At 39.1% G+C, this 24,372-nt stretch overlaps 2 protein-coding genes across 5 annotated transcripts in view; one reads left to right on the top strand and one right to left on the bottom strand.

Annotated features, from left to right (window-relative positions):
* Positions 1-263: 263 nt before the first annotated feature.
* SAV1 (salvador family WW domain containing protein 1) lies at positions 264-17,811 on the top strand. Of its 2 annotated transcripts, none has more exons than XM_034433351.3 (5): positions 264-1,036; positions 4,808-5,251; positions 14,097-14,367; positions 16,289-16,432; positions 16,690-17,811. In XM_034433351.3, exons 1-5 carry the CDS (start codon positions 943-945, stop codon positions 16,889-16,891), a joined length of 1,155 nt encoding a protein of 384 aa, XP_034289242.1. In that variant the 5' UTR covers positions 264-942; the 3' UTR covers positions 16,892-17,811. The 2 variants fall into 2 exon arrangements, with proteins under 2 accessions (XP_034289242.1, XP_034289243.1); XM_034433352.2 differs by having other exon boundaries at positions 502-1,001.
* A 519-nt stretch (positions 17,812-18,330) lies between these two features.
* ATL1 (atlastin GTPase 1) overlaps positions 18,331-24,372 on the bottom strand; it is a 40,287-nt gene continuing 34,245 nt past the window's right edge. The window contains exons 11-14 of one of the 3 annotated variants that reach the window (XM_034433350.3): positions 24,129-24,200; positions 21,696-22,127; positions 19,997-20,011; positions 18,331-19,367 (exon numbers count right to left, since the gene is read on the bottom strand). In XM_034433350.3, the coding sequence (XP_034289241.2) occupies positions 19,254-19,367; positions 19,997-20,011; positions 21,696-22,127; positions 24,129-24,200 (633 nt within the window). In that variant the 3' untranslated portion in view covers positions 18,331-19,253. Of the gene's footprint in view, positions 19,368-19,996; positions 20,012-21,392; positions 22,128-24,128; positions 24,201-24,372 lie in introns of those variants that run through there. The other 2 variants (XM_087881815.1, XM_087881809.1) reach the window with 2 other exon arrangements.

Genomic DNA, 24,372 nt, shown 5'->3' with positions numbered 1-24,372 from the left:
AGGGCCTTGGCACACTCAGCGCCCCAGGCTTGGGAACATAAAGACATATTTGAGGAAAACTTTTAGGAAAAAGCTTTAGGAAAGGCTAACAGGGCTGGGGCCGTCCTGATGATCTCCGACTGCAGTTTGCGCAAACTGTCACACCTGAGGGAAGGACCTTACAGCAACAGCTGCTTCCAACTGCCAGGGAACTCCAAGCTTAACACGAGGAAATATAAAGCCTTTTCCCCTCCAAGCCATGAGGTGGCGCACTCCCAACCGCCAGGTTTGGTTTTGTTCTGGGGTGATTTTTTTTTTTCTCCCGCCCGCGAGTGGTTTGCCATTGTCTCCTTTCCTAGGGTTGAGAGAGACTGACTGGCCGCCTGGCTTCATGCTAGAACTTACGATCTCTACCCTGGTGCTTGAACCATTAGTTTACGCCAGACTGACTCAGCCGGACACGCCCTCCACAATTGCCAGCTTCTCTTCCCCCTCCCTCCTCCTCAACGCTCCCAAGCGCTTGCCTTCCCATTGTTCCTTGCGCGGGGGAGCAGCCGCTGTTCCTTCAGAGCTCCGGCTGTGGGCGGGAACGGAAAGTTTAGTCGGGGAGCTTGCGAGTGGAAGAGGGAAAAGGCGCGCGGGTCGGGTGCGCGGCCCCGCGCGCGGGCGCGCGCCTCCTTTAGAGAACTCTTGTCCCACCCATCCGACTCTTCTTTTCCTCCCCCCCCCTCCCTTCCCGCCTCCTCCTCCTCCTCCTCCCCCCGCTCGCGCTCGGGACAGGGAGACGTGGTGCGCGCGCTTGGCCGGTCTGAGGTGAGGGTAGGGTGGAGGGGGGGGGGGAGAAAAAAGGCGAAGGCGGAGGGCGGCGATGGATCCTGACCGAGAAAGTGTCGCCCGGGGACGGCGGCGTTGGTGGCTCCTCCGGCGGCTGTGAAGGGGGCGGCGGCGGCGGCGGGGAAGGGGATGCTGTCCCGGAAGAAAACGCGCGCCGACCTCTCCAAACCGGGCGAGGTGCAGGGCAAGTACGTGATCAAGGAGACCAGCCCGTTGCTCCGCAGTGAGTTTTGAGACCTGGTCGGGGAAAAGGGGAGAGACGAGGGAGGAAGGGAGAAGGAGGGGGAAAGACCCCCCCCCAAAAAAACAACAACAACAACAGCCCTGAGGGGAAGAATGGGCCGAGGGGGAGGGGAGGGGGCGGCGGGGTGGGGTCTCAAAATCGCCGGGATGCTTCTTCCAAGGTGAAGGGTTGACTTTTTACACAATGGTGGCAGAAAAAGACCCAACCTTACTTAGATTTTACATCCCAAGATCTTCTTGCAAGCTTTACTTTTAAGCCGTTTCTTAAACAGGGACAGCAGCTTCAAAAAGCTTTTTTTTCTCTCTCTCCCACATATGAAAGCAAAAAAAAAAAGAGATTTGAGATCTTTTGGAAAATCTTTCGATAAGGTTAGATCAGTAGAGGGTGCTGGTTCTCAGTTGTCTAATTATAACAACAAATACAAATTATTCCTTTTTGACCTCAATTTTTTTTTTTTTAAATTTGATTTATATGCCGCCCTTCTCCGGAGACTCAGGGCGGCTTAAGATGCTCTTTTTTTAAAAAAAACAACAAAACTCCACTCCTTGGAGGGGGAACCCAAAATCGAATATTTTGTGAACTGGTACTGCTGGTAAATAAATACCTGGGCTGAAATATGCTCAGGAAGACACTTTTTTTTCCTGAATTCTGAGTATATGTCTACGAGACTGTTTCATATGTTTTGGGGGCCTAGGTGGAAATAAAGTATAACTGCCAAGCCTGAAGTCTGTCCACCCCTGTCAGAACATCAAAGGCACAGATAGGAAAATAATTGGATTTAAATCACCTGTAGTTGTTGGTGTGTCTGTTCATTTCTTTAAGGAGTGAAATTGCTCTTGTTCAAAGGCCAAGTGTAGGCCATGTGACCTTAGCTTGTCACCTTATTATAATCTTTAAAGGATTATGCATGGTTAACCTAAAGCTTTCTGGTTTGGAGAGAAAACAGCTGTGACTGTGATCTCATTTCATTTGCAGGGGGAGAACAATTTTCTTTTGAATAAATTGGGGGAGAGAAGATGCTGGTGATGATTATATAGGCTATACCTTTCTTATCTTCTTACTCATTTCTAAGTTGCACAGGAGTTCTCATATTTATGGTCTGTATCACCTGGGAAGCTGAGCAGGACATAGCTTGAAAGGAAAGCTTGAAAGGAAAGCTTGATTTGAAAGGAGTTCATTTTTTACAATGCATAATTAAATTGCAGAAACCTACTTGAGTTGATAAAATAAAAAGTTTCAAAACTGGTTTGAATTAAAGTTGCTTGCCCAAAGATGATACAGTTCTAATATTAATACACAACAAGGATGGCTTTTATCTCTTTTCCCATAAACTTTCAATTGCTTTACAGTAAGTAGAAATGGAATAAAAACCTTTAAATAAACACTGTTTGTATTGAAATTAAGTTCTTTGATTAAAAGAACCCAGGTAGGGACCAGTAAATTTTCCTTGATTTTCTGAGTCCTGAATGCCCTGAAAGGTAGTTTGAAGTTATAATCTGAATTAGCCAAAGCTTTTTATTTCAAAAATAAATCCTATTCATTGAAAATGTTATTACAATTTTCAAAAAGCCTACATGGTAATGGCTGTGATAGGGATAATTAACAATTATTTTATCATTATAAATAATTAACCTTATTCCAATAGCTTGCTTAGATCCCTTTCTTTTATCTTAGAAAGTTAGGCTCAGACTTTTACGGGAAGTGGTAAAGGTTGAGTTTGGAATAAAAATCAAATCTGTCTTATCAGAGTTTAAAGAACATGTAACAGAAGAGAGACACTACCAGAATTTCACATTAATTACTACTCAATGCTCTCTCTGACTGTCCTTAGCCTTGTGGGATAAGATTGCTTGGAAAGTGGCTGTTTTCCTGTTGACAAATGAAAAGGAGAGGCAAAATGAGTCACATTTAATATTAATAAAGCTAGAAATAGGTTTAGATCAGGTACTGTATAGCAGTCTGTGAGTGTAGGCTGTATGTATTTATAAAGTCCCATTTTTGCAGCTCTTAGACTTCCTTCTGACCATCATTATCTGAAACTGATAGCATAATTGCCTACCATTTTGAGGGGACAAATTGAAGATTGTAGGGTATGCATTAAAATGGCATGAAAAATGAAACTCACCACTACTGTCATTTGTTTTGCAGCCCTTAGTTGCTCCTCCCAAATACTAATTGTGGCCCAAGGCTTTAAAAAGGGTTATTCACGTCTATTTTAGATGAAGTAGATGCTAAAATAATTTGACTTATTTTGCCTTAGAGAAGAAAAAAAGGTTTTCTTACTGCTTTCCAAAAGAGTTCCCTGAGGTTCTTTTATTAAACTATTTATTCTAATGCTGTGTTGCTTAGTTCTGATTTTTAAAAAAGGGAAATTAGATTTTGGTTCGGTTTAGGTTCACATGTAGGAAAAGGTCTTCTCTGCACCGTTTCTTACCAGGTTACAGAAGTGTGAAGAATCTAAATAAAACTTATTTGCTCAAAAGTTAGTTGATAGATTTAGTTATTGTGATGGAGGGGAAATTAGAGAGGGCTCATTTTAAGAGAATCACTACCAGGAGTGAAGAATCTGCTAGATTTCAAATGTTGTTGAACTTTTGTCTTCCAATAGCTTCAGCTTCTAGGCCATATAGTAGTATCTGGAAGGTTGCAGACTCCCTTCTTCTGAGGCTTGAAAAGTTCTTATAGCATTTTCAATGACAAATTCTCATAAGTGAGATTTGGGGAATTATAGTCCCAACATAAGGGCATTATGTCAAGGAAGTTCACCCTATAGAGTAAGAAATCTATATCAGCGATATTCATAAGACAGTAGTAATGCATTTATATTAAACACAAAATAGTCTGTATTGGTGGTTGTCTAGACACACCCACCCACCCACCCACACATTCTTTCAAAATACCCTACCTCATGCTACATTATTATGGTATATTGGAATTATAGCAAATAATTAAATAGTTAAATTTAGTAGAAACGTCAATAATGTTTTATGCAGCTTGTAATTCCTTAATTTCAGAAATACAGATGATTATCATTTGTTTTGCATATCGTGATAAGTCAGCATTTGGCTAGTTTGAGGATTTTTTTACCTGTCTTGTAGAAGTACCTATAATTACTTACTGATGATATGCAAAGCAAGTCATTATGTAATGCAATATAACAACCATGTTATATTGAACAGTGCATGTACATACATCAGGAAAACTCTACAATCTAGCTATGTAATGTCTAACTGGATCATGATTCCAGAAATATCAAAAGTACAAGTTCTATTTCAGAACATCCCACAAACTTTCTGAATATAATTTGGCATTCATGCTTATGATAGTGTCAAGCCTGAATTTGACTGGGGTGTGGATTAATTACTTGGAACCTGACAGATAGATTCATAAAGTGACAGTGGAATACTTTTGACTTGGCCATGGTATTTATTCATGAAGAAGTGAAATTGACTAAGATGCATAAAATATATATAGTATATAGAATTGCCTTACTTTAAAGAAAATAATATTAAAATTTTGCTAAAAACTTTGATTTCAGCATTACAAGCTTGAAACAAAGTTTAAATACCTTGAGATTTCTTCCTAGAATGTTGTTGGAATTGTGCAGTTTGGAGTTCATGATCATACAAAGGACCTCTGGGCTTTCTTTTTGTTTTACAAGATTTAACATTTAATGTATCCACTGTTCATTAACATTTATAAATATCCTAAGTTCTATGTATTTATTGTTACTATAACTTTATGCTACAGATCTGATGCCTTCATTCATCCGTCATGGTCCAACCATTCCAAGGCGAACAGATATCTGTCTTCCAGATCCAGTGCCTTCTGCCTATTCGGCAGGCGGGGACAGCGCCCTTTCCAGACATCAGAGCTTCCTAAGGACTCCAGTGCAGAGGCCTCCTCATGAAATAGTACGGCGGGAAAGCAACAGACTATCTGCCCCTTCCTACCTTGCCAGGAGTTTAGCTGAGGTCCCTCGGGAATATGGCTTATCTTCACAGTCCTTTTTAACAGAGGCCAACTCTGTTACTGAAAATGGAGATGCTGGATCCCGTTACTATTTTGGTCACTTTTATAATGATCAAAGACGACATCAACTGGGAGATCATGTTCAGGAAGAATATAGATACTATGAACATAATACTGACCTCATCCAAAGGATGTCACAAAATCAGGGAAGACACAGTTCAGGCAAGTATCATTGAGTTTTTTACACATAATTCTATTTTTCTTTTTTGGCTCTATGTGAAAACATCTAAACAGTAATTTTTACACTTTTACTAGTAGAATTCAGTTGATATGATTGAACATACCAACATCTGAAGCTGCCTTGCATTGGGTCACATAAGAACTGTGACCATGTTTAATCACCCCTCGTATTTTTATTAACATTACCTTGATCCATTGACTTAAGAGTCAAATTATTGTGGAAACAGCAAAAAACTTGGGCGACAGCTGTAGACAACAACAATACCCTATTAGTGTGTAAGAGGATCTGAATTAAAGGGCTTTGGCATTTCCTCCACTAATATGGATAAAGAGTTGATCTCAAAGAGCTGATGTAATTAGCCTCATTTAATGAGCCCGCCCATGGACCCTTTTCAAAGGTAAAAGTAAAGGTTTACTCTTTCTAATCGTGTCCGACTCTAGGGGGTGGTGCTCATCTCCCTTTCTTAGCTGAGTGAGCCAGCATTGTCCGGAGACACTTCCATGGTCATGTGGCCAGCATGACTATATGCCGAAGCACAGAGAACAGTGTTACCTTCCCACCATGGTGGTACCTATTTATCTACTCACATTTGCATGCTTTCGAACTGCTAGGTGTGCAGGAGCTGGAACAAATAACAGGAGCTCATCCTATTGCACAACAGTCAGGTCTCAAACCTGGGCTGTCAACTTTCCAGCTGACAACTCAATGTTTTTAACTGGTGAACCATCACACCCCCTTTTAAGAGGACTCATATAGAATCTCAGCCAAAGAAGGAACCAGCTCTGAAGGGATCTTTCTCCTAAGCTCCTTTGTGTTTTTCTTGTTGGTATTTGCTTGACTAAAAAATAGATTTATCATTCTGATTTAAATTTGTTAAACTAAGAACTAATGTAAAAATTTATTTATTCTACTAGACATGCTAGTGATTCTTTTATCCCACTGCCTCCACAGCATATTTCTTTCTTAGCCTTTTAGTATGTTATATGTTTGAAGCTCAAAACTGAAAAGTTATTTTTTATCTTCATGACTGACTTTCATAATTCTTAGCAATACTTTCTACTCTGATTCCTACTGTGTGACCTGAGCTTTATCTAAATTTGGTTATATATAAAGTGCTTCTGGTTAAACAAACCATATTCCAAGCAGTGTACTGTTTCATCTCCTTATTGAAAATATTGAACCAATATTTGAGGGAAAGGTTTTTAATTTGGGGAAAACAACTGATATATTTTAATTTTATATTTTGCTAATAGCATTTTAAAGTATAAATTGCATACAAATTTTTGTAAGTATTCACTCATTGGAAGTTTAGCACCTGCACTGGTATTAATTACTTCAATCAATAAAAATTCTCATTAATTGTTCCATCTGTCTGTAAAACATTGTTCCAGTAATCTGCTGGATTATTCAAGTGGACTTTTGCAAACTTGAGATGGGTGGCAATGTGCTTTCTGGAGAGCACTAGTATTCTCTTCCCATACATGTGATTCTTGTTCAGTATTTTCATTATGGACTCATGAACCCGACATCATATAACGCAAGAGTGACCTGCAGATCCATTGCTATCCACTTACAGTTGAACGCTACTTCCTGGAGTATTATATCCTTTGATTTTGGAAGAGTAACATTGGTATTAGATTTTCTTTATTTATATAGTATCTATTGATCATGGATTGAGGGCCAAACACTTTGGCAATTTTTATAGTCATTTCCGGACTCAAATGTATTGACAACCTATTTTCTGTAACTTAAGAAATTTTGATTGGAACATGGTTCATAGACATGACATGAAAAATGGTATGTATGTGCATTTTTAATGGGAGAGGGACCCTCAAACTCATGTTTATCTCATTGATTGGAACATCTGACTTACCCTCTTAAGAGAATTTCTTATTGTAGGACTGCACATACTTTTTTCCAACAGAGAGAGCGAATGTGGTGGTCATGTGTTCAGGTGACCACAGCTAAGAACATAGTACATTATGTTGTGTGTGGTTTATTTAATCGGAATCTGTATATTAATAGGACTTAAATGAAGCTCTGATCACATTGTTACAGGATCATAGATCTGAAAAGGGATTTTCAAGCTTTCCCCATTGTGAGGCCTATTCTACTGGATGACTTGTTTCACCAGACCAGAAATAGGCAACATATGAGGCCAAAAGTCAAGTTCTGCTTCTGGGCAGGCTACAGGAGGCCATGGTGCTACCAACAGGAAAGGATGGGACTGCACATCTTGATGTTTTTTATGTTTTAGAGATGTTTTAAAGATGAGAATGAAGACTTTGGGGAAGGTAATTCCACTCTCACCTTTAACATTTAAAGAAAAACTGCCATCATTTTAAAGTATATCATTTATTCTCTGCATCAAATGGGTATATTTCAGCAGTCTGGTTTTGCCTCTCAGAGCCCTTTTACTTCCATTATGATCTGAATCTTGGAAAAAGAAAGAATTGAAAATGTGTTTCTGAAAAGGGTCATTTTGTTGCCAAAAACAAAAGGTTTTATTGGAAGTGTGAACTTGAGGTTCTGGGAGATTGCATAAAAGCAACTTGTTGCCTGTCCTAGCTTACCAAGATTTATTTGTGTTTATATATTGAAAAGTCAACTTTTATCAAAAAACAATATTAAACACAAAGCTGGTTTTAGTGCCAAGGAGTAAGTTTAATAATTTAGGAACAGCTATTAAAATGGTGTACTGAAGAGTAAGGAATACCAAACTTTGAAGAAAAGCTTGATAGTAAAAAATATTTGTCTCAGAAATATGATCTTTTTTTTTGGCTTAAAAACATATCAGATTTTTGAATGTGGTTTTTGTGTTTGTGGGATGCAATAAATGTTTGAGTACCACTTGTAGAATCATAGCCCTGGGAAGTCCATAAAGTGTTCAAAGTACAACACATATTACATTGTAGTCAATGGGATGTATAGACTTGTTACTATGTACTCCTCGTATCTTATTGCAAATTGTCTAGAGCAGTTTGAAGAGAGAGAGGGATATGAGATTGTCAATTCCCTTTTCCCTTTTTGCAAAAGATGGTTTTATTTGAAGAATTTCTGAGCCTCAAGAAGGCAGATTGTTTGTAGTTTTCCCTTATGTTATATATAAAATCTCATCTTCCTGTAAGAGAACTAAGACATTCCTGTTCACTCCAGAGGGAGGGCTGGAGACCTGATGGAAAGAGATGGCTCCTTTCTCAGTTCCTCCCTCACTCCAGAGGGTATGTGCAATATTGACTATCCTTAGCCATATATCTTTTTTCCTTCACTTTATTTTGCTTTCTTTTCCATTTTTCCCTGAGCAAAAGCCAGGGCTAGGAAACTCACATGTAGCACACATCAGAGCCTTTTTCTAATAGCAGACGGTGAGCAAAAGGGTCATCTTTCAATTGGGCAACTATGCAGTCTCACTTCAATCAAAGCTGCAATTCCCAAGTCATCAGCCATGAGTCCCATCATTGCCCAATTCCCTCACCATCCTTTGCAAGAGTATAGTATCTTCATCTCCAGTCCCTCTTCCTCAGATCCCTCTCCTTGCTCCTGTTGTAAAAGGGAAGAAGCAAGTCACTTAGATATCATTGTGACACTTCCCTTCAAACCCATTCAGATAAGAGCATGAAAAGTTGAGGAAGGGAACCTATAGGCAGCCTTTGAGTCTCAGATTTTTTAAAAGGTAAGTTACCATGATTACTCGGGAGGTCTGTAAATTCCTGGGCCTGGGAGATCCAGAACCTCATCTCCTTCCCAGATCTCTGATGGGTTTGCTGACGATAGACGTCATGCCTGTGTTTAGCAACCCCATCACCTCTCTTTCTATAGAGCATAGTCCCTGGAGCATAGTGCAAGCCCTATAGGCAATGAAAAGTGTTTATTCCTTGCCCCTAAACTGTGCATTTTTCCTCATCCAGTTCTAAACCCGTTCAAATACTTCAGCGCATCTTTTTGTGGCAACCCTGATTTCAGGAGCTATCCTGAGTAAATATCCAAAGCCCAGGAAAATTGGGAATTTGCGGTGCAGAACACAGACAAGAATTTTAGCTATAAGAGGTTCCATGGCTATCTCAAGCTTTTGCCAGTTTTTTCTTTTCCTGTAGGCTAACCCAACCATCTGGAACAAAGGATATTCAGGTCAGACAGACAAATTAACCAAGTTGGCCACCTTCATGGCAAATATTAGTCTGGACAGTGCGCAGTTCTCAGAGACTCAGTGTCTAATATAGCTCCTAGAAGCAACTACTATTGAAGAACTGGAGTATATTCTAAATCGAAAACATCTAATCCATTTGGTGCAATCTAATCAAGACCAAGCATAAAAAGAAACCTCTGACCTTAGTTTTGATAGGGGTTTGGTATGTCTCATTTTAGAATGTTCTGGCTTCCCTGTAGGAAAACAGGACATAAAGGGTCTTTTTCTACATCAGAAACAGGGAATCAAGCCCACTCAGGAATTATTAGCAAAAAAAAGATGAAACATCTATGGGGAAGAGCATTTAATTACAAGATTTTTATATTGCATCAATCCAAAAAAACTAAACCGATGCAGAATCATTTTATATATTTTTTTAAACTTTTCTCTGATCTCTTTTTCTGGGTTATTTCAAAGCTGGGAAATTAGTTACCTCATTCCACAGGAAACAACACCAGAAATTCTCCTAATTCTAGCTTTGAAGTGAGTGCATATAGAGAGCTAGGGAAATGGATTTGTAATAAATATTCAGAAATCATAATGTAAACAAGGGTAGAATGGGAAGGGAAGATAGTAAATAAGATGAGATTCACAATTTCTCTCTGACTCATTGAGATATAAGAGGGAGAAGAGGAGAAGCACAACTGAACTTTAAGATTTTGTTATTATAGCCTTTCTCAATAAAGTATAGTTCTGGTCTTCCTGTGGAATGTATTTCCTGATCTGGCCTACGTCAAAGGGCTGACAGTGGGAGAGAAATACCCACTTAGGATACCTATTGCTGTGGTAGAAAAAGAACTACTGTGGCAAGTCCAATGTAGCATTTTGGTTTGTTTGGGAAAATATGCTTGGTATATATAGCATACTCAGGTTGTCAGATCTCGAAATCCAATTATGTCCATCGCTTTTTATTGGAATCTGATTATCTCCTTCCTTGTTGCTTCATAGAATATAAGTTTTAAAGAGCATGGGCAACTTTGGTGTCACTGGGGTTTCTGTTGTGGGAATTTGGTGGTATGGCTGGCCTGACAGTGGAAGCAAAATGAAAAATTGTTGGGCTGTCTGGTTGCCTTTGTTTAATTCTGAGGTTTGAAAACAGTGACATTAAGACAGAGGAAAGGAAGGCCAAACCACAGCTAGTGCTTCTGCTTTCTCATGGTTTCCTTCTTAAGGCATTGAAATAAGAGAAAATAAGATGTTTCAGTGAAATGGCAGGAAATTACTTTGAATTCTGGTCTCAGAGTTTGGAAGGAAAAAAAAGGAAAGTTTGCATGTTTGAGAGATTGGAAGTAGATTGTTTCTTTTACCATTGGCGAAGAAGCAGTTAATGTATAAGTGGACAGAAACTAAAAATGTGGATTGTCTATTCTGTAGAAATAAGAGGACAGAATAGACATATTAAAATGAGGAGGAGTGGCAGACTTCATAATATCCTCAGGCATTTATTCTGGGGCTTAGATACCCCCAAAATATAATTCCATGTTGAGTAGGTAAGCTTAAATGGTTTTTTCACATTTTATAGAGGCAAAAGTTCTAAAAGAGGGTTTTCAAACTAATACACACTTGCTTAGGGATTATAGTAGAGAGGAGTTTTTATCCAATTACCCTAGTCCAGTGATGGCTAACCTTTTTGCCATCGTATGCCAGGAGGGGGGGTCATGCATGTGCGTGCCCACACCCATAATTTTATGCCCTCCCCCCCCCCCGCTCCTGGAACGAGATGGCACAGTAGGCCCATTTTTTGCTGTCCCCAGCCTCCAGAGCCTTTCTAGGAATCCGGGGAGGGTGAAAACAGCCTTCCCCACACACCCCCGAGATCCTCCGGAGGCTGGAAACAGCCTGTTTCCCCACTTCTGGTGGGCCCAGAAGGCCTGAAAATCAGCTGGCCAGCGCACACATGCACGCCGGAGCTGAGCTCACATGTCCACCGATATGGCTACGTGTGCCACCTTTGGCACGTGTGCCATAGGTTCACCATCATGGCCCTAGTCCTTATTATGAAACTCTTCACATTTAGGAGACATTTTAGTACTCCCAAGAACATACAGCAGTAGATTCTCTATATTTCTTAGAGTGTCCTCAAATGGATGGCCTTTTAACACTTGTCAAAATGCATCTTGGATTCTTTTGCTGAACAAGATATTTTCTGGTGAGAAAAAGATAGGAAAAAACAGGAAAGTTCTTGTAATAAGATAGGTTACAACTGTAAATGATGCAATTCCCTCACCATAACATTCCTTGAATGAAGTTTTTGCATACCAAAAGTCTTGTCTGGAAGCACTCTTGGAAATATCTCATTTTAAGAGAATGAGATTGTTCTAAATCAAACCAGATGCTCATATTTCTGTCTCCAGGCCTTGTCTCACAGGCTCTATCTATCAAGGAAGAAAAGAATTTGGGGGTACAGCCACCATGATTCTTAAAAAAGCTGGAAAATGAATTTTGAATTAATGGACCACTAGTATCACACATCCCCAAAAGCATTAACATCAAGCAATGTGTTCAAAGGCAGTACCGATCAGCACAAAGAAATCTCTCATACAAAGCATACTCATCCCCACCCTATGAGGTCAAAGAACATAAGGCAGACCCAAAAGAAGATGGAGAGACAACATCAAAGTTACACTACAACAACATTAATTAACAGTGGTTGAGGCTGCCAGAAGAGCAAGAACCAGAACTTTGTATCTCCTTTGACACCTGAAGCAGTAAAAGAGGAAGAGGAGGAGGAGGAGGAGTGCCTCATGGTGGAGTGATATAGAGTTGCAATATTATTAAGCTGTCTAGGTGCAAATGAATGGATAACTATTTCCTGGAAGCAACAATTCATGTAATTCCAATAAAATACATTTTAGCCTCAGTGGTGTCATGCAGTATCTGCAACATGGTTGCCCTGTCCCTTCATGATGACTGCACTGTACTAATGGCTTAGATAATTAAAGCTTTTAAAACATGTAAGATGATCTTCAGCAATTTTGTTTTTGCTTTTTTCATTCCCCTGCCCAAAATTAATCAGTGAAAGGCTTTGATCAAAGTGTTGGCTGTCTTCTCTTTTCCTTCTAAATTGGCCGAAGAAGCTGAGAGGGTCTCATAATTCATGCCAGCATTTAAAATAAGTCAAATTCTCCTTAAAATCAAATACTTGGGGAGAAGCTAACAAGGATGCCTGTGGTCTTTGTGGCTTGATCACGTCCTGTAGAAAGTAAGGGCAATGACCTTGACAGACATATGCAAAAATGTTACTTAGGCAAAAGGAGCTGAAGCAATCCTGAGGTAATATTTAATATTCAGAAGCGTGTCAGGCAGATGCTGATTCACGGGACTATAAGAAGGTGAAGGAGGTAAAGCAAATCAGACTTGTAAGGTTATATTATAAGTTACATTTCGACTTCCTGTGCAATTGATTTCCTGGTTTGATCTACCTAGAGGAGCTGATCAGAGTAGTAATTTGATCTGCTCTACAGTAACAGTATCTTTCAGCCATCTATGTTTTCATCTGAAAAACTTGAGCCAACTAGTCCTCTTGTTTAGAGCAATGGTGCAGAACATCATTTCTGCAGGTAGCTGCTTTATTTTCTTTGACTTCCATTATATCTTCATTCTTTTTCACATGAGAATGATAGAAGATAAATAAAAGTTCAAAGGGATGAGATGGTAGATGAGAACTAAGAACCTCCTCTCCCTGTCAATTTAGAAAATTGATGCTATTTGGAATAGAATGTACTAAATTACAGGAAGTTTAGTTAAGCCAATAACTAAACTTTCCCTAGATATTGGCTAAGGAAACTTTGTATGCTTCATCTTTTCTGAGACTCCATGCCTAAAACCAAAGGAAGCCCTACTTACATTTTGTCTGTCTTAATTTCTCGGAAAACTTTAGTTCCAAGTTCTCTGACATCTTGGAAAACTAACTCCACAATAAAAACCCTTTTGTTTCCAGACAATCAGTTCTATATGATTTGTGACCTCAAGTATCTATTTCTTTTTGTTTTCCTTATTGGAAAACATTTGAACTGGAAAATTTGAAAAATCCTTTTTAGCTGCTCATTTATCTAGTTTAGAAGATTTTATATTTTTGACCATGTCCTTTACATTGTCCTCAGTGTTACTGAGTCTTCTTATGGGTGAAGGGGGCTTAAGCTTTTCTTCTAAGGGCAAGCTTGTGCTAAAGCAAACTCTGGTCCACAATTAATTGGTCATATGGCCAGCCCCTGGCTTACTTTGGGCTTAGAAAGTACACAGATTTAGGCCTGGTTAGTATTTAGATATGAGACTACCAGGGAAGTACTTGGGTTTAGGCTTGACTGGGAAATCAAAAACATCCTGGAAGAAGGCAGTAGCAAATCACGAGTGTATTTTTACAACAATTTGTAATGTACTATTAAAACATTTGTCAACAAAATGTCAAAAATTGAACTGACTAAAATATACTTTTCATAGTTTATTGATGAGTATAAGTGAATTTCTGAAAGCAAAAAGAGATCACAGATACATTCTCCAGACAGGAACATTTACATGTGGAAACAGGATGCAAAGGTAATACATTATGAAACTGATCACAACCTGTTTTTCTGAGGAAAAAAATTACACCATTAAATATTATTTGGTTTATTAATACCCCGTTTGGCTTGGTTTTCCAGGCATTGGAAGGGTTGCTGCAACATCATTAGGAAATTTAACAAACCACAGTTCAGAAGATTTACCTCTCCCTCCTGGTTGGTCAGTAGATTGGACTCTTAGAGGAAGAAAGTACTACATTGACCACAATACTAACACAACACATTGGAGCCATCCACTTGAGCGAGAAGGTCTGCCTCCAGGATGGGAACGTGTTGAATCAGCTGAATTTGGAGTGTATTATGTTGACCACATCAATAAAAGAGCACAATATAAACATCCTTGTGCTCCCAGGTAATATATTTGTGATCTTCACTATAGAATGTTTGAATAGATAGAGATAACTGTGCTACAAACTAATCAATTTCTTTATTGCTTGTATGTATCTTCTCTTACTTATTTCAACATGTCAAGACACTGAATACTATCAGCAATTTTGGATTTTTGCATGTTTGTTCACAAAACATGTTAAAGTTGATTGAGCAAAACATTCCTGTTTGGCATAACGCTTCAGAAAATATCCCATGAATATAAATGGTTTTCTAGCATTTTTGGACACAATTGAAGCTTAACACTCCTTCATGCAAAAAAAATGGAACATTTCCAAACTTTTAAATCTACTAGATATTGAATACCCAACAGTTTATTAATATGAGGTATCTATTATCAATCCCCAACTCTCTTGTAGTAGAGAAATTGACATTATATACAATTACCTCTACCTCTGTTCTACACAGTCATTGAACTCTGAATATTTATTTACTCTGGCAAAGAAAGTGAGTAGGCCAATACTCGTATTTTACAAACAGAAAATACTAAAATGGAAAGAACTGTGGTGTGCCAAACCTAGATTAGAAAACTTGAACTGAAATGAATTCAGGCTCCAGGTCTAGCACTGACTTCAAAAATTGTCTGGGTTGCAAGGTCAGAGAATAAGTTTGCTTAGCATCCTTCTTGAAATCTAGTCATATTGGAAATTGTATAAATCCCCACGAATTTCTGAGAAGGATCATAATGTTTAATTTTATAATTGGCTCAAAATGAAGTTTTTAAAAAACAGTGCACTCAAGTCAAAATGTTCAAATCCTGTGGTAAAAAATTATTCCTATTATATTAATACTCCTAGATTTATGTCATTTTAACTTTGATATTATTAGTAATTGGAGCTTTAACAAGAGGAATTGATAACTACTATCTAGAGTTGCTGGGAGTTGGGCTACGTGTGAATTTTAATAAATTATTAGTAGTATTAATAGTTCTCCTTCTCATATGCACTTGTGCATCTTACAGAAATTTTGCAGATCTGATGGAATGTAGTAGGTTGAATTCCCAGGAGGGAGGGGGTACATTCCTAAGGAATAAGTGGCAGCTCAATCCAAATAGAGAAAAAGATCCAGTGTGAGAGAAAGAGGCTGAAGCCAGCTACTCCGTAATAGTTCTTAAAGAGTATATGATAGATGCAGAGAGCAGAGTTCTTCAGTTTGGCAAAATTCTCTCTATTGGTGAGGAACAATAAAGAATTCAGGTTGGAAGAATCACCATGTATCTTTCTTGGTTTTTGGGCCTGCCATCAATTGTTTTAATCTTCTTGGTTAGACATATTGGACTACTACAATAATTTGTATATAGACAGATGGGTAAATATGAATTTATATAAATTAATAGTAAATTTAAATTATGACTCAATGGTAGCACTTAACCAGTATAGGCTGATATCCCCCACCCACCCACCCGCTCCCAAAGCCAAGAAGAGTCAGATTTCATTAGTATTTGAGTGAGATTCACCACTAAACTTGAATGCTCTGCTTTGGAATGCATCATTTAAAACCACTTTCATATTGTTGCCCTAAACCAGTGTTGGCAAACCTTTTCGGCACCAAGTACCAAAACAAGTGAATGTGCGCATGCTGGAAACCGGAATAGCAGCTGCCCAGGGGTGCATGCGCGCACCGGGAAGATGATCTTCTGGTTTCCGGCGCACGCATGCGCACTGGCCACTTGGCCTTCTAGTTTCTGGCACGCATGCAGCCAGCTGGTGCACATGCATGCGCCGGAACTGAAAGAACAGCCGCCCGGTGCCCATATGCGTGCCATCTCAGCCTCAGGAGCATCTGTCTAGCCACGTCTTGCTCAATTGAATGTTTTCTTGGTCACAGATGTTGCTAGATTGTGATAAAAATATTTGTTGTCTGGTTTTTGGTGTGTCCCTTTCCAGCGTCCCCCGTTATGACCAACCACCTCCTGTGACATATCAACCACAGCCAGTTGACAGAAGTCAGCCTATCCTTGTACCTGCCAATCCATATCACACTGCAGAGATTCCAGACTGGCTGCAAGTCTACGCTAGGGCTCCTGTGAAGTAAGTATTGCTTAAACTGTTTTTCCTATGCCTGACGATAAATGTATTTTATAACAAATGTGTTATGTTGGAACCTTTAAGATACCAAGTGTAAATTACCAGAAATATTTCTTCTCTCTAGATCAATTTTGATGTAGTGGGAAGTGTTGAGTGTGCATTTCAGTATAGTGTTATAAATTAAAATGTTTCTGACATATTCAGTGACATTAGCCTTTCCTTTATATGTTTGTTTTATATACTCCTGCATTTTCTCACAGATACGATCACATACTAAAATGGGAACTCTTCCAGTTGGCTGACCTGGATACATATCAGGGAATGCTGAAGTTGCTTTTCATGAAGGAACTGGAGCGGATTGTGAAGTTGTATGAAGCATATCGCCATGCCCTCCTCATGGAACTGGAGAATCGCAAGCAAAGGCAGCAGTGGTATGCGCAGCAGCACAGCAAGAATTTCTAAGCTCCTTTTTTGCTATGGACGTTGATGAAGGTTATTAGAACTTTTAGGGACTTCTTGCTCTCCTTAAAAAAATCGTGAACGAGTGCTTTGGTTAAAAAGGCAGCTTTTCCCTGGATCTTGCACCTTTTGTAATTATCTTCTTTGTGCATCATGACTTTTGAATACAAAATGTTTGTTGTATAAAAAGTTAGTTTCCTACTCTGAAAGCCACTGTTGAGGAAAAAGGCAAAAACAACTTTGTGATTATTTTGTCTTTCATGTTTTTCTAGCAAATGGTCCTACTCTGAAGAAGCAAAATTTCCTTTTTCAAATGGGAAATGTCAGTGTACATTTTTCTTGAAAGTAGGCCCATGTTTTTAAGAAATCCTAATTCCCATTGCACAGCTGGTGATTTCACAGTTGGTCTTGTATCTGGAGGATAAAGAGATACTTCTGCTGCAGCAAATGAATTGTAAAGTTTGTAGCTTTCATACACAAGGTAACCACATAGGGTTTTTTTCCCAGTGGTTGCCTTGCAGAATAATAGTTTTCTGTTTGAACCAAGCACTTAATAAATTACTGCCTTATTTTGTTCAACTTTGTTCTGATTTGCTACTGGGCATTTGTTTGAAAAAATGCCATATGTAAGCTGGTGGAAGCAGTTTGTAGCTTTGGAAGTATTCCAGGCGAGTAAGGACTGAACCAGCATTTAAGTTAACTATAAACATGATGTTGGAGGACTGAGTTGTCTTGGCCATATACAGTAAACTTTATCATAATTAGAGTAGCAGTGAACAGTTTTATAAATCCTGTATTTGGTGGGAAAATAGTTTTACATTCACAACTCCAGAGCAACTAATCTATTTTCATTCTGAATTGTTGCTTATGACTCCTCTATGACATGTTTTCTGTAAAATAAATGTTTTGTTTAAAATTTGTAATACATTGTTTCTAAATTTCATTCTTTTTTGCCTTGTCAACAAGAGGTGGGCTGTGGAATGGATTAGTCCAAATCAGATTGCATTCATTACCCCATGTTGAAGAAATTTACCTTTAAATGCCTCTTGATGTGATAATGTAGGGCAAAACACCATTCATAGGCCTTGTGGGTATGTTTGTGCAATATATTTAGCCAGATTACTGAATTTATTTGTTTTCTAGATTCATATATGCCATGTTCCATAAGCTTCCCTCATAGTCCAAGTTTGTGTTTGTGTAATATACTGAGCTGCAAAAGTCTAACTAGAAATAATCCTAAATTAACCCTATAAGAATTGAACACACAATTCAATTTTGATTGTTCTTTAAAAAGAATTTGTGCAGATTTTTCCCCAAAGAGGCTGCTGTTAAGGAAAGCAAAATGACAAATATTGCAAGTGAAACAGTTGCAATGTAAATTCTAGTGTGACACAGGGAAGTTTCTGCATGATTATTCAGAAATTAATAAAACAACAAATAGGTAATTGTCTTAGGAACAAACTTTTAATCAACAATAACATAATAAAACTAGGAACACTCTTTATGCACTAAACAAATATATATATACAGTGGCATTTTCAAAGACGTTAAAAAAGGCTTTTCCATTTCTTTAACATATCATAGCAAAAGAAATTTCTGCAACTTCAGAGAAGGCAAGTGAACAAGCTGTTTGAAGAAAAGTGTGAATATCAAAACCTTTAGGTGTATATTGGGCAATGTTAGGATAACCCCACTTAAATAAGTGCAGAGTTTACAGGCCATTGCTTTTATTCATCAGGTTTGCCTCACAAAATCCTCCAAGTGCACATAAAGGTTTAATTTGCATACTTCTCTTCATCAAACTGCATGGATGTATCCATGAAGTTACCAGGAGTTGAATTTGACTCAAAAGAGTGTCTCTTTTTTTTCCCCCTAGAAAGCCTAAAATGGTCTTAATGACTCAAGGGGCTCAGATTCAGAGAAGCCCACACAAGCAGTTGTGTACATGATCATCAGCTGCACTGCTGCTACATCCCATTCTTGCTTCTTTGGGATGGCATGGCTCAGCTGTGAGAAAAAAAAATCTGATGAAAGGAGAAACAATTAGTATCTCTGGCTCTGGCCTTATGCTCTTAAAAAGATCTGAAAGTAACAGCATTTTCTAGAGAACCAAAGAGTACTGCAGCAAAATTAAGTCACTGCCTCCTTTTTAAAAAGAAAATGACAGTCATGCTGATTCATCCACTCTCAAGCAGGGCATTGTCCAAATTAAAGCAGCCACACTTAAGCCATTGGTGCATGTGAATGAGTTATCATTTTTCTCCATCTTCCGTTTTGAGGAGTGCCAGAGATTGGTACATGGATGCAGAAGTGATTAACGTGTTTTAATGATGTATTTCTTGCACCTCTGTGGAAAGCATCTGGATTACATACTTTTCTTCTCTGTCCCTTCCTTGGGCTCTACCTTCTGGGCTGTAGGGAAAGCATGATGGTACAAATGTCTGTGTGTGGCAGCTGCGCTGTAAAGTTTGTACAAAGCCTGAAAACCAAAACAAAAAAGTTTTCAGCTGTTCTTCTCGCGGACTACTCCTAAGCAGGCAGATCCTGCATGTATCCAATCCTTTTCGCTTTATCTCAAGCTAATGCCTTGTCTTTTCAATTACTGATAGAATTTATGTAAAATGTGAAAACACAGTGCAAATTCCTCCGTTCAACTACATGTAGAAATCTGCTTTTTGCCAGAGGAATTGATGTTTTAAGTTATTGCAGGGATGGTATTCTCTAGAGAGCTGACCCTGCTTCCTCTACCATCAGGGACCTGGATCCTTTCCCAGCAAACATTACAGGGAAGAACAGCATATTTAATGGATACACAGGGCCCTTCTCCTACTTGTTTTGCTGTACAATCTGTGTGTAACAACGGGCTGTGCGGTATGCCCTGAGAGCCATATTAAGCAGGTTTTTTTGGTCTCTGATCTGAATTCCAAAATGAGGCAAGCAGTCAAATTCTTCAGCTGCCTTCCCAATTCCAGCCTAGGATGGGAAAGATTTTAAAACTACTGGTAATACAAATACCCTGAAGTATTATGAATCCACATGCACAGTTATTCATATATATGTATACTACTGGAGAAGGAATTGCTTTTGCATAACAGTAAGTTGGCTTACCTCATTTGTGTTGCCCTGCAGAAAAGGCAGTTGTAAAAAGAAAGAAAAAACCAAGGTGAGAGAAAGAACACAAGATGTCCTTGCATTTATATTCCCATTCCCACTGTATCCTGAAGCAGGGTGGAGAGGGTGCATTCAGTTTATTCTGCCTTCTCTTCCTCTTGCTAACTGAACCTATAAAGTTGCCTCATTCATTTTTCCAGCCACCAGTTCATCAAATCAAAAGCTATCTATTCGCAACACCACCCTTCTATATTTAAGCTAAGTATTAACTTAATTATTTTAATATCAATTCTATATATTTGCTGTTTATTCTTTTACTTCTTTTGGGAAGGGGTCTCTCGAACCATCAATAAAGGAGAGAGTTCAGATTATTAAATACATGGTTTTCATGATTTTTGCCTGGAAGATAATATATAAACCATATAAACATTAGGTAAGCCTAAGATCTGAAGACAAGATTTGTAAGTGCATTATGCGTAGATATTTATGCAAGGACTAAAACCCAGGAAGCCTAGTTCAACACAGTAACATAATCTAAACAAACCTTCCTCAACCTGTTGGATTAGAACACTCTTTGCTATAGCCATCAAGCAACTGGGCACCATCTGTCACTCTTGCTTATTTATCAGGGCACTCTTAGAAGGATCATCTTAGAGACAAATTTGGGCACAATCCAAATTCATGCATGTACTGTACATTTGTTGTTGTTTTAATGATATTCCATAATAATTCACCTTTCAACACCATCAAATTGGGAGTGATTTTTAAACCAATCTCAACTATTCACAAAGCAACTTGGCCAATTCAGGTTACAGGAGAGGGCCCAGCTGAAAAACAGACATTATAACACTGGTCCTCATAAGAAGAAGATGTCAAGGCATCCTGGTTTATATGTGCCTCTGCTTTAATGCCATATGGGACTTAGACATGATTTTTGTTAAGGATTTTCTGATCAGAGATGCATTTGCTTTTAAATCTTTTACTTTAATTACTGAAAAGATAACCAGAGCCTTTTACGGCTGCCTTCTCATATCTAGAGGGTAAATCCATTGGGGAACATTAATCTTCCCTCAAATTCTCTTTATATTGACCAGTAGCCTCTCTAGGGCAGTGTTTCTCAACTGTGGCAACTTTGAGATGGCTGGTTGGGGAATTCTGAGAGTTAAAGTCCACCCATCTTAAAGTTGCCAAGGTTAAGAAACATGGCTCTAGGACTTTCCATACCTGGAGAAGTCAAGAGAGCAAACATTATTTGACTTTGATCTTTTCATTTACCATTAAGATGCCTACTAGTGATTTTCAGCCCTCTAAATCTCCTTCATAGTCTCTGTGCAACTATTCCCTGCAATGTAAAAGAACATGTCCTTTTGAACAGCAAACCTTCTCCAAACTGAGGGGTCACTGAGAGCAAACTCCATTCCTTATTAGCATTGATGATATTATACCTAGTTTGGGTAATGAAACATTTGCAAGAAAGCAAACTTAGAGAGCACCAAAGACTCCTCATTTCATCCCTGAACTACAAATACCCTTCTGTATTGGTTTCTCCAAACTGCTGTCTGCTGGCTGGGGGATTCTGGGAGTTGAAGTCCTCCAGGCTTAAAGTTGCCAAGGTTGGAGACCCCTGATCTAGGGGGACTAAAGGCTTGATAGGAATGCTAGTGTTAAGGCTCAAGAACGGATAGTGAGCTCTTACCTGGTCCCAGAGTGCTGCTGCCACTTGGTCTATGACGGCCCCCAGCTCCCTGTACTCCCCGGAGTATCTGATGTATGCCCATGTGCAAAGGGTGATCAGAGTTAGCCCCATAATCATATTGCAGAGACTGGCTATGATGTCCAATCCAATGAAGCCTGTGACACCAGCAATGACGTAAGTGATAAAGATGACGACAAACAGGGTGGCTGGGGTGCGAGCAGCGTGGAAGATGTTCTTGCTGTCGTTGTGCTTGATATACTGGACATAGAGCTCGTCAATTTCTGCCTCCAATTGCTGGAGGTAGCGACGGCTGAATTCTTCACCCCCCATTTTTTTCACACCACGGAATTGCCGCACTGCCTCTTCCTTGAGCTCCAGGTGTTTATTCTGAAGGTCACTGGGTGCAAGAAAAGGTTTGTCACCCCCACACACCTGAAACAAGCAAGTAAAGCATTTTTTAAAAAAACACGACAGGGTAAGCCCCTGACCAAAGAAATGAGGCATCCCACATTTGAAATCCCAGAAGTCCTAGAGTAGGCAGTATGAAAAAAAGTCATACTATTTGCGAATTTGAAGTCAATTCATCAGGCTGAGAAAGCTGGCTTATTCATTTATTATATTTTATTTATTTGTCAAGCATGTATAACAGATATAAGTATAAACACAATTATGAATACAGGAAATGGATATGGATAAATGGTGACATTAGAACAGGGACGGTAGGCACACTGGTGCGCTTATGCACGCCCCTTACAGACCTCTTAGGAATCGGGTGAGGTCAACAGTAGACAGTCTAAGGTTAAAGTTTTGGTGGTTTGGGGAAGAGACCAGAGTCAGGTAGTGCATTCCAGGCATTGACAACTCTGTTGCTGAAGTCGTATTTTCTGCAATCGAGTTTGGAGCAGTTTACCTTAAGTTTGTATCTATTATGTGCTCGTGTATTGTTGTGGCTGAAGAAGTCATTGACAGGTAGGACGTTGTAGCAGATAATTTTGTGTACTACATTTAGGTCAGACCGAAGGTGGCGTAGTTCTAAGTTGTCTAAGCCCAAAATTTCGAGCCTGGTGGCACAAGGTATTCTGGGTGAGCAGAGGAGTGGAGGACTCTTCACTCATATAACATGTAACTAAGCCATCACTCTCCTGCTCAGTACAGGAATTGCAATTAAAAGATCCCCAATAAATGTCTATCTATGCTCTACTTGATTCCATCAAGTAAAAGGAAGTTTTGGATAACTACCGTTTTCCCGAAAATAAGACATCCCCTGATAATAAGCCCAATCGAGCTTCTGAGCGCATGCACTAAAATAAGCCTTCCCCCGAAAATAAGCCTTCCCCCAAAATAAGCCTTTCCCGAAAATATTTAAACGCAGAGCTGGAAATCAGGTAAGACAGCAACAGGAGCCCCATCTTGTTCCACGTGCCCCAAAATAATAAGACCTCCCCGAAAATAAGGCCAAGAGCTTATTTTGGTGTTCAAAAAAAAATATAAAACGGGGTCTTATTTTCAGGGAAACACGGTAGTTCCACTGTTGGACTGCCCTTAACATTTAAAGGATAGATCATTATTACATGTGTTTCCCTTGGAACAAGTCTTGATCTGCTTGACATCCATGGGAGTCCACGGAATCTCTCATTTTGGATACTATAGTGATTTAACATCTTTAGCTCTTTACATTTTTCTTCGTAAGACTTTGTTTCTACTGCTCTGATCATCTTCACTGTCCTTGTCTGACTTGTTCTACTATCTCTGAAACCTTCTTAAAATGCAGGATTTGGAAATGGATTCAAATGGGGTCTGATCAAAGCAGATTATCTAAAGTGAAATGAGTTGCAACATGTTGTTCAACGTTTTTACTGGGATAAAGTATTTCAGTACAGGTAATCGCAGACTATCTGATTGTGATTTCTTAATCATATTAGTCCTATATGATATAGATACCATGTTTCCCCAAAAATAAGACACTATCTTATTTTATTTTTTTTTGAACCCTGAAATAAGCGCTTGGCCTTATTGCCATGCGCTCAAAAGCCTGATTGGGCTTATTATCAGGGGATGTCTTATTTTGGGGGAAACAGGGTATATACAAATCAGAAGTTAGTACTGCAGTGTCAGTGGTCCCTTATCCCAATTAAATCAAAATACATATTTTTAAAAAGAAAAGCCAGATTGAAATGTCCAAAATCTTGCAACCATATCGTCAATTCACAAGATTTCAGATGACTTTTGGGGACGGGATGATCAGACCGTAATGCAGCAATGTTGAATGAATTCTGGGGGCTGAAAAGCTCAAAGACCTTCCCCTGAGATCCAGATCACATATTTTTGGAACTACACTGGCTCTTCAGAAGACAACGGATCACCCAAGGCCTTACGTGGAATGAAGGAGCTACGGCTCCTTAGAAAAATGATGGGACAGATTCTGAGCCTTACCTCTTCCATTCGTTTGTTGTAAGTATCTTTTGCAGTGGCGACAGCTGCCAGATTGTTTGCTTCTGCAGTGGCCTGCAAAGGCAGAATGGGGAACAGGGACAAAGAGGGGAAAAAATATTGCTATGGAAACAGGAGGCCATTGACCATAACAGTTGGAAAATACTGTGAGTTTATTAATTGCAAGCAAGGATACTTTTTCTCCTAAAGCATCAGGAAAGCTCAAAGTCAGGATCAAGCAAACCAT

This window comes from Pantherophis guttatus, chromosome 1, assembly GCF_059756535.1.
Source record: "Pantherophis guttatus breed Tessera chromosome 1, ASM5975653v1, whole genome shotgun sequence".
Taxonomy (NCBI): Eukaryota; Metazoa; Chordata; class Lepidosauria; order Squamata; family Colubridae; genus Pantherophis; species Pantherophis guttatus.
This window is presented reverse-complemented; position numbering and strand designations above follow the sequence as displayed.